Below are 10,625 nucleotides of genomic sequence, written 5' to 3'. Positions count from 1 at the left end.
AGAACAAGGCAGCCATCAAAACCACGCAGTCACAATGTTTCAGGTGGCTTGGCAAAGATATGTCGTCGTTCTGCGCACAGTCCTGGATCTTCTGCTGATTGGAAGCCCCTCGCTGCCTGCACCGCACTGCAGCTTCGTCTCCGAGTGTAACTCTGACCTCGAGTCCAGCAGCCTATTCGGTGTCTCCGCCATTGTAATGTCCCGTCGAGACTCACTGGGCACCAGTTGCTCAGTTGCAAAGCGGTTGCACAACGCACTGGAGTTTTTGTGACGTTCCGCAGCACATTCCGAACTTCCAGGGCCGACAACGCGTCCAGGCACCGTTAGCTCCACTAACTGCCTCCACTTTATCACTGACCGTCACTACGATGTTCCGAGCTGTCCACAGAACCCTGGGAACGAAATAAAAAGGGCGAGGATTTTAGTTCCTCCAAACACTTACCGATTGATTGTGTTATAAGAACATAAAATCAAGCATGACCTACTGAAAATATGAGGCATTGGGTAGTAGTAAGTGGTAGCAGTGAAACACATTTCTTTCTTCTTGGTTTTCGCAAGGTACACTACTGATGGGTTCTTTTTACGTTTAATTTATCAGGACTGTGGAACGTTTCTTTGAACTTGTGCTCTACCATGCCTCATACACTTCCCAAGAAACGAGTACATTTGCAGCGTCGATCATTTCGTGCATTGACAAAACCAACTTATCATACTCTCGCCGAATTTCACCAATGCATTGCCGCTGACCAAATGATGCATGACCATTCATAATACGTTATATCGGGGATCCGTTCACACCTCATAACAAAAAGAGGTCCCGCTAGACAACTGAATTAACAATGTAAACACCATTGCATCTATGTTCGTTCAGGTTGTGTCCTTTCAGTCACATTAAGTGGTAAAATAGTTCGATTCTTTTGAAAATATTCATTTATTTACTTTCAAGGCAAACCATTATTGAGAGGACAACGAAAAGAAAACATATCAGTTCAGCAGGGTTCGAAAATTGTTTGCATACGGCAGTATTGAACGTATACCTATCGAACGTATATCGAACGTATAAGAGACGGAGATACCAGCTCTTTTAAGATACATCACTTTAGTTATTGGCGTCCCCATAGACACGTGACAGAAATAGTTTGTGCGCACACGGGGATGTGCAATGCTGATATATTTTAGCGGCAAGCCCGCGAAGTAAACAAATTCAGAGATGCACTTCAGACTGCTTACTTATTGGATTGCAAAATCATTAAATTTTATTTCAAGCTGTACGATCTTTCGTGTCCAATCGTAGGACTATCGTGAATACAGTAATACCACATTATAACGATGCCCTCGGGAGGGCGAAAAATTTTGTTATAGGCGGTATTTCGATATAAGCGACAATTCCAGAAAACCTGAAGCATTTGAACTATGATTGCGCCACAGTTGCGAGCAATCAAAGTGCAATGTATTCAGTGAAACCAACCTTTATTCAGGTGCAAAACAGGCAGTGAGCTTCGGCTTTTTTAAATTCTTTCCGAGCGCGAACAACCCTAACTCCAATTTTATCAAGACTTTCATGACGCTGTGGTCGCCTGACATAAAAGTGAAAGTGGCAGTGTCCAATTTTATCGGGGTGCGTGCGGGCGTCACAGAACTCTACGAGTGTTTCGCGCGGGAAAGCGCCGCAGACGCCCTGACTCGAGTCTGAGGTTGTGTTTGTTGAGCTGAAAAAAAAAATGATTAACTGCACAGCGCAATCATGAAAACTGACTGGTTTTGCACTAGCTTCTTTGCATGATCACTGGGCAATCTTTTCCAGAAATGTGCAGCCTTGAAATTTGTAACACAAGAGTTTTTTGGCGCCCAGTTGTCGACGACACTGCTGATTCTAAGGAACGGGTGTCGGTGTTCGCACACCGTCGCGTCCACGCCTATGACCAATGTTTAGGAACAAAATTCAATGGGACTACCACGCATTTGGACCATTTGTCTAGACTCAGACGGGGCGAATCGAGCATGAACGACTCAAGAAATTGCCGGGAAAACACCAGCTTGCGTTGACCCGTCAAGTTGACAGCCTGACTCGCCGCTGAGTCGCCCCAGCTTGGCCACGCCTCCGTTCACCACTTCGCTCTAAGCGGGTCAAGCTCTTCGTGCGCTTCGAGTAATGTGGCCTAAAATGCGTGCGTTTCGGTTGGGAGGAGAGGAAATTTCGAATAATGCGATATTTCCAGTACATCGATTTTGTTATAACGAGGGATTACTGCATGTCCTCTTCTGCTACGGCAACGTCTTCGTCACGGAAAGCATATAGGTCTTGAGTGTAGTCTTCGCGTCGTAACGGTTACGGTAGTATCGGCTAGAGGGCGCTTCAAGCTGCAGCGAGCGGCTGCCTGTTTGCTCGCTGTGCGGCACAGATGCGTTCCCTTGAAATCTTATTCTGAAGCGATCTTTCGTGGGCGACCATGTTTTACATGGGCCACAAGTGTCGCACTTCAGAGTTCATGGCAGTAGAGACAGCGCAGACATACAGAAACGTGTCCAGTGGCGACATTATCCTTTCAGTACCATCGCCAGGGTCCTTTCCTATTGGTACGCTTTCGTTGTGCTACTATGACTGATCATGCTTTTTAGCGACACAAATACGTAATTAGGGAACACGTGTTTGGAACTTTTCTAACTAGCATGCTCAAATTACTCATGCAGGCTGCAAGTGGTGGGACTGCGTCCTCTTATTATCATCCTTGTGACCCTTTTTTTCTTTGCGCCGTTTCGCTTCTATCTCTGTCAGTATGACTGAAAGGCGTCGCCTATAGCCCTGGTCAGCCCTGCATATGCCCTCTTGCGTAAACACGCTTTGCTACTTTCGTAACTAGGATGTTCAAATTGCTACTGTTGTCCTCCAGGGGTGCGATTATGCCTCTCATAACGACCTGTAAGGTCCTTTTCTTGATTAGTCCTTTTCGTTTTCTTCTGCTGCTTTAGGAGGAGGATTATTTTCTTCCTTTCTTTCCTTTTTCGCTCTTGTAAGCCGTACGTATTCAATATTAACATAAAAGTAATTCGCCACTTACGCTATTAGCATGCTCGAATCACTCGCGTACGCCTGAGCAGTGCGTCTAATACACTTTTTGTGTAGAAGGCCACGACCCATTTACACGCTCTAACTTTTGTCTTCCAAAGCCAGTGATCGTCCATGCTGCGGGTGTGTCTGTAGGGATCGCATTCTGTAGGACAGACGTTAGAATCGCAGACACACTTATTCTCTCTTTGTTTGTGCCTTCATTCAGTTTGCGCTGTCGTCTGTTTTTGGAACTCCGTTAGGTCACGGAGACACCGGACACCACAATTCTGCTTTAAGGGGCATCAGATTCTTTCCCATTAAAAGAGCTAATTTTTCCTAGCCCTTTAAACTTATATCCTCTTCGTTATGCAAAATTGATTAGAATTATTTACTGCACCTTGCCTCGAAACCGTAGATAATGAAACACTCTCTACGGTAACACAAACCCACACACACACACGTACGGACGCACGCACGCTCGCGCACGCCCAAGCGTTTTAGATATAAATATGGTTGAGACAATGAAATAACGAATTATAATAAAAATTAAAGTGTTAAAAGTACTGAAATCAACAACATTGAGAAAGTAAAAGATTGTAAAAATTCATGGTCAACATCATAAAGATTTATATAACACAAAACCCTCAAAGAATAACTTGAAAAATTAACAAGTTCTACCTGGTTTGTATATAAAAATAAACAATTTGAACGCACATTTTAAACAATTTGAACGCATATTTTGTGCCGCATGCCCTCAATACGTAGAACTGCGCTCATTGAAAAACTGTTTCTCTTCACCCCAACGCAAAGTTTGTTATTTTTGAAAACAAGAACATGGCATGGAACCAGTTCTTACCGGCGCCTAGCAAAAATGTTTGTTTCCCACTAAGGGTGACCAAAAAGGAAAAAGAGTAAGCTAACCTGAGCACAGTAATCTGTCTTCTTCGTGGCTGGAAGGATTTCATTCCAGCAGCAACTGGAATGTCATGCCGTAGCTGTATCTTTGGGGTAATTTGTACTTGCTTCACCAATTCGCCTCTGAATGTGAAAAAGAAGAAAAAAGCAAATAACACCACAATTATGCGTACAATCTGGGCCTCACTTTACGTTCATATACAGATATCTTCTTTGGCGAAAAAAATGTAACATAAATATTCGCAAGAGCAAGAAGAGTGTTGTGATAATTATGGAGAGAGACAATGGTACATTTAGGGTGAACATTAATACCCGAGGCAAAGATTTGTATGTCGAGAGCGTTCTTGTTTAAATCCCTTTGTTTCCGAAAAACAAACACTGAGGTTTAGGAGCATCTGCAAACTTACGCATCATTATTAGTATTTATGGTCGCTCGTGTTATTATCCCCCGCAAAGTAAATTGGGACAAAAGCAAATACATTACATCGGTCAGCTACTTCATACTTTTACTCTTTTTAAACATGATCGCTATCAGAACAGTGATCAGAACAGTGTAGTGGCTGGCAGTGTCCAGACTGCTGAAGATTGTGGGATTTAACGCGCCGAAGCAACACCTGGTCTACAAGGAGCGCCGTAGAGGACAGCTCCGCATTAATTTGGCCATGTGGGGATCTTTAATATGGGTCTAAACGTAGACACATGTGCTTTCTGGCTTTCTTACTCCATTAGAAAATTAGCCACCACTGCCGAGATCGAACCCGCATCCTTGGGCTCAGCAGCACCATGCCTTAGCCACTGAGCCACCGCTCCGGGTCACCTCTAGACGGGGGATGAAGTTCACGGTTAAAAAGGTTATTGAACCTTTTGCCCTGCTCCCACGACCTGTCTGGGAAGCGCATAAATGTTAATAAAAGATGATTTCGAAATGAATCACAAACTATCTTTTAATCGAAATTTGACTATCCTTTATTTACTGATACATTAAGACGAACGCAAATAAATGTAGGCTTAATAAAATGCGCCAGTCAATTTCGTGCTAAGATTTACAAGAGAGGGAGCCGTCCCCTACCGTATAGTAGATTCAGTTCTCACAACACATAGAAAACGTATACTGGTCATATAATGTACAGGCCCCATCCAAGAAGACATATCCTCCTTCCACGATGCAAACTATCGTATTTGAACCTTGAAGAGCCGTTGTGCATTCAGATAGGCCGGCCGGGAATTTCGGTACTCTTGAATTAGCTTCGTAACGCTGTTTTTCAAATGTAGGATGTTGTAAGCGGACAAATTGCACCTCAGCTATGACACGCACCGGAGTGGAATGCTCCATATTAATTTATATCAACTGGGCATGGTTGACGTGCTGTGAAGTTTTTTTTTTCTCACGTCCACCTGGCAAACTACCCGCGATCGACGGACGGGATCAGTTGATTGATTAATGATAATATTTTATGGCGCAAATGCATCACAGGCAAAGAACGAACCTGTTTCATCGTCTGCAGCAGCACAAAGCTTTAAGCTGCTCAATCACTTCTCCCAGACGTTAGTTAAAGCATGGGAAGCCTTCTTACCCTCGCAATCCCACCTGCAAGCTCGGGAAGACACCCGTGGCACCGAATCGAGAGCTGATTCGGCAGCTCAAGGTTTCCGGGCTGGTGGTGTGAGTGGCAGCGGACGCGCGTCGACTAGTCCTGCGCCAACCAGTGTGGTTGCCGACGCAGCGGCTTCGGCGGCGTCTTCGAGCCGGAGCGTCCAGACAAGGCGCGGGGGCCTCGGCTGGCTGCCCAGCACAGGATCGCTGAGGACTTGCCAGATGAGGCGGGCCACGCGCTGTGACGGTGGAGGCTGGCAGTCCTCGGGCCGCACTCGCAGCTTGACGGGCTGTCCGTCCGGCAGACGTGTGCGGAGGCCGCAGTACGAAACTCTGCACGAAGGATAAAAAAAAGCTAGCAGTTTAGTGAAATTTTTATACGCCTCTGTTTTTGCTCGAAGACCTTCCAAAGATTTGCGTGAAAAATAAACTTCACATTATAGTCTTCACAGTATTAGTCGCAAACACGCATTTGGCGATTTTACTCCGAAAAATGGAGGCACCCTTCATGCGTTGTTCGTGTAAGCCTATTATGTCTTCAAAGACCGCCATGAAGCTTTCGTGAAATCAAGTCTATCAGAGACCACTCTTTAATAATTATGTTTGAGTTTGATGTGGGTTCGAGTTTTCGGTATGAGTGGGTAAGAGGCGACGTTGAGGTGAGTTTCATGACGCTCAACCCACAACGGCTTGAGCATGCCTGTTTGTTATCAATCCTAGTTGTGGCACTTCAGTTGATGTGACGCCCAGAAAACTGTTTTTAAGACGACAGCCTTTCTTGGGCAAATTAGACCAAGAAATTTTGGTATGTCTGTCCGTGTCTCGATTCAGCCACCCGGCCAATGTGAAACAAGGTATGCGCAATAGTCTTATATACTCAACCAAACCTTAACATACGGTGTCAATGTTCATGCTTGTGAACGTTGTTGAAAAAAGAATAAGACATTACGCAAATATGAGACAGAAACTTAATACATAAGTGATTTTTACAGTGTTCCTTTATAAAAAATTCCTAGATGCTTAATTTTCGCGAAATGAAATACTACATCCACTGCAGAAAAAGATTCACTCCGTCACCTGCTGTCGTCCCGCCACTGTAGCTTATGGCGGCATTTTGAGAAATCAAACGGCAACAGCTACGAAAGGATCCACTAGATAGGCTCCACGTTCTACTTGGAACGCACGTGGAGTACGGCAACGCGGTTCTATAAATGTTGAAGTAAGGCGCTTCAATTCACGCACGTCTCCGCCGTACGGCAGCGCTGGCATCGAGGCACCCGGCCTAGAGCAGTGAACACAGTAAATTTAAATTGACTTGAGCAAATACTTTAGCGCATTTACCTTAGGTGGAGCAAGACGGAAGAGGAAGAGCATGAGAGGTTAGTGGGAAAAAGAAGGGATGTATTTACTTGGGAAATGTCGACAAAGACTATCGTCTTTTGTCGACATTTGCAACAAAAGGAGCAGATACGCGCCAATTTTTAGTTTGAGTTGAGGTCGTTTGTCGACCAAGTCTCTTGCTCATCCGATGAGGCGACTTGTGGCGCCTGAATCGGACGTTGATTTCGCTGGCTGGTAAGTCTTGCCCACTGCGAGGGGCCTAGAATCACCCAATGTGGGTCCAAAGCATACCGAAATGACGCAGTTTGGGTTAAAAGGCAAGCGAACTCACATGTAACAAATTCTGTGCGGCTGCGAAATGGCTCTACTGCCTTTAGTGCGCGTCTCCTACGGTGCTGGTGCCGTCTGAATGATTTCAAGCCCACCCTGCCTTATCTTGCGCCTAGGAACACCTATGGCGACTGGGGCAAACCAATACCCTTGGTTGTCGCCACCACCAGCCAGGTATTTATTCTACAACTTCCCCCTCTCCCAACTTCCCTGCTGGTGGAGCAGTCGAAACGGTCGAACATCTGTGCTAAAACAGTCCTCACAACCGCCATTGCTCCTTACAAGACGGTGGACACTGGGCTGAGGCGATGGGAGGCTCCGACCTGACTATCCAACGGGAGGTCATGGCGAGGGCTGCTACGGTCACCGGTACGCCGGCCACCATGCCTCACCTGAGGGGCCTTTAAAGGGACACTGAAGCGATTTGTAAACAATGCGGGATTACAAGCGCAAATTGTAGTCCAAAGTCCCTAGGCCCTGTTTCTACCACTCTGAGCGCGTTTACGCGAATTTATTTAGTAGAAAAATCAATTTGAAAATGCTTTCCTCCTCTCTGCACTCTCGCCCATTTTCTTTGGCGTTTTCGTGTGACGTCAGCAGGAGAGGAGCTGGCAATTGGCTGCGCTACTGCACGGCTCGCCGACCTTCCGCGACCGAGTCAGTCGGCCCAACGTTTAGTCCGCCGGCCGCCGACGGGTCGTCGCAATTCGCTCGATCAAGCCACAACACATTTGTGAATGGAAGAATGTGCCTTTCTTTACTTGGTTAGTTTGTACACTGTATCTAGCTCCAAGTCAAGGTCGATTCACACAAGCGTTGCACAAGCGCACATGCGACGCTTCGCTGACTGGTACGCCAGTAGGAAAATATAAGGCCTCTTGAAGGGGGAGAAGAGTCAGCGAAGTCAATATAGGTACTAAGGAAATAAAATCAACTGATATTTTTACCGTACAGCGTAAAACTACGGTGCGGGAAGCACTTTTTTGCGCTGGGCGAACAAGCACAGCGGTCAGCAGCACGACTACGCATCTGCGAACGCTTTTCCGTCTAAGAAATGCAATTGCTAGACGTGAGCTATTGTGGAAACTCGGGTTACGCTTACTGCACGAGCGGAATACAACAAATAGTCACCTAAGATGCTTGAAATACTAAAACTAAATAAAAGTGTAAACTGGTTATACATTATATACCTTATATTTCCATCGCCGCACTGCTCTCGCCCGTGGCCGTGTGGTCTGCAGCGCTAGATATATCATGGCAAGTGTTTGCCCGTCACAAGTTCGAATCCCCGCGGGTACAAGCTTTTTTTTTTTCTATACTGGGTTCACCTTTTTGGGGGCCGAAACGTTCACTGCTCCACGAACTAGTCCGCAGAACTCGTGAAGCCTGGCACTGGCGCGCTAGCGAGTTCTTGTTGGCGTACTGTTGCCATAAGCACCGTCTGCTTGCGGGCAGTGGGCACAGGCCAGAATCTCAACAGACCCTTGGCCTGGTGCGAACACGCTTTTTACGATACAGGCATGAGTGAGGCAAGCTCCAAATACGGGGGAAAAGCACATGCATTTGCGCGTCTGCGGGGACGCGGAGGGCGTTCATGCACTGCGTAGGCCTCGGCTAGTGAATGCTACAATTCGAAGCCGTCCTGGGAGGATTATCTTATGCATTTTACAGCCGACAACATTGCAGAAGCGCGGTACTACGATTACTGGAATATTGAGAATGCCCATCCAACGACGCCATCGGATGTCGAACATGTTGTTTTACAGAACCGAAACCGAAACCGAAACTTGTATGATTGCTAACCTTAGGCATCGTCCAATCACGGTGCCCCCTCCTCCCAACATCACAGCTTAGTTGGTGCGGCCGCCGCAAACCGCGCATGGTAGTTTTTCTTCCTTCGCGCTTTGTAAAATAATTACCGATTTGTCAACTGGATAAACGATGAAAAGTGTGCTAATTTGAGCCAGTCTACGCAGTGCAAGTAAAAACAGGAGCTTGACAAATTCACTTCAGTGTCCCTTTAAAGGCTCAATAAAACCTCCTTCTTTCACATACTCTTTCTCTCACCCCCTTGTGCACCCCGTTTCTCCCCTTTCTTAACCGTACTTTAAGCAACGTGGAGGTACAAGCGCTTTTTTTTAATATCGATACACAGCAGAATATGAATAATCGGACAATTAGAGTACCTTTATCTTATCTTTCAAGCGTAGCTTTTCGTATGTCCAATGCCTCTGCCGGAAAAATGAAACAGCGGCGAATTTGCGCACACCTAGTCAACAATGCGATTAGCTTGGTTGGCGAGGGCGGTACAGGTGGCTTTCACGAAGATTTCATTCTTAAAACGAGGAATTTTATCTTCTTGTTGACATTAGGCAACAAAAATGTCTTGTACAGTTTAAGCTGCTCCTTGTAGGCTTATTTTAAAGCAGACGTCTCTTCGATAAACATTAATACTTCATACATTTTTAATGCCGCCATCATTATACGCACTGACATTCTTTTCTTTCAGTCTGCATAGTATCTTCTCAATTCAAGTATCTGCTTTAATCATAAAATCGCCCTAAACTAGCGTGGTATTATCGGCGTTATCGGTATTATCGGCATAGGATCGGTATTATTGTGGAAGGATATGAACTTGCATTTCTCAGGCTGCGATATTGTGCGCTGGTCTAAACTTTGCTCAAATAGAGACAGCGAGAGGAAAAAATCTCTGCTTTCTAGGGCGTTGAAGGTCCCCTACATGCTTCCCGGTTCCTAGACCTACCGACAGAGGGCGCAGCGCTCTCAGAGGGGTGGGTTTCTCTCCCTCCCACTCCAGGAGGGAGGAGGGAGGGAGCCTTGTGCCGCCGATTGCTTTGCGCGAACCGTAGAATTTGCGTGGTGACGGCGCTGACATTCTCGGCCAAGCGCCCGTTGAGGCTCGAGCTGGGGTAAGAGAACCACAGCTCCTCTGTATTTCACACTGGATAGAAGTGTGTTTGCTTTGCTTGTTTTCTTGTTGTTTTTGTTGCTGCGGATACTGTTCTTCAGTTTGGGCAATAGGATTTGCTAATATAGAAGTCAGGCTTTTGTAATCTAAATAAGGCAACAAACTTTTGAGAGCTTGACGGTACATTGAGCGAGAAGTCTATGGTGATAGAATGAGGGCTTTCTTTTTTTATACTACTGATTAATGAAAACTTTTTTGCTGGGTTTTTCTTGCTCACCAAGTTTTGCTCTTGGCACTAGTGCAAGTCTAATAACAAAAATTGAGGTGTCAGCTGGCTCTCATGCGTTTTAATTAGTATGTTGTCTGTGTTTTCCCCTTGTCTTTGCTTGTTTTGCATTGCAGGCGATGTAAGTATACTGGTGGTTGTCGTCTTTTCCGTTCACGCCAAGTGAGTCTGACGCACGCCT

General features: G+C 45.9%; 1 protein-coding gene across 1 annotated transcript in view; it reads right to left on the bottom strand.

Moving 5' to 3' along the window:
• Positions 1-5,544: 5,544 nt before the first annotated feature.
• LOC144137603 (pancreatic lipase-related protein 2-like) overlaps positions 5,545-10,625 on the bottom strand; it is a 31,064-nt gene continuing 25,983 nt past the window's right edge. Inside the window, exon 9 of the mRNA XM_077669536.1 lies at positions 5,545-5,891. Coding sequence (XP_077525662.1) covers positions 5,606-5,891 — 286 coding nt within the window. The 3' untranslated portion in view covers positions 5,545-5,605. The remainder of the gene's footprint in view (positions 5,892-10,625) is intronic.

This window comes from Haemaphysalis longicornis, unplaced genomic scaffold (genome assembly GCF_048455015.1).
Source record: "Haemaphysalis longicornis isolate Haplotype H1 unplaced genomic scaffold, Haemaphysalis longicornis Haplotype H1 scaffold_41, whole genome shotgun sequence".
NCBI classification, from domain to species: domain Eukaryota; kingdom Metazoa; phylum Arthropoda; class Arachnida; order Ixodida; family Ixodidae; genus Haemaphysalis; species Haemaphysalis longicornis.
The sequence above is the reverse complement of the archived record's forward strand: the minus strand, read 5'-3'. Positions and strand labels throughout refer to the sequence as shown.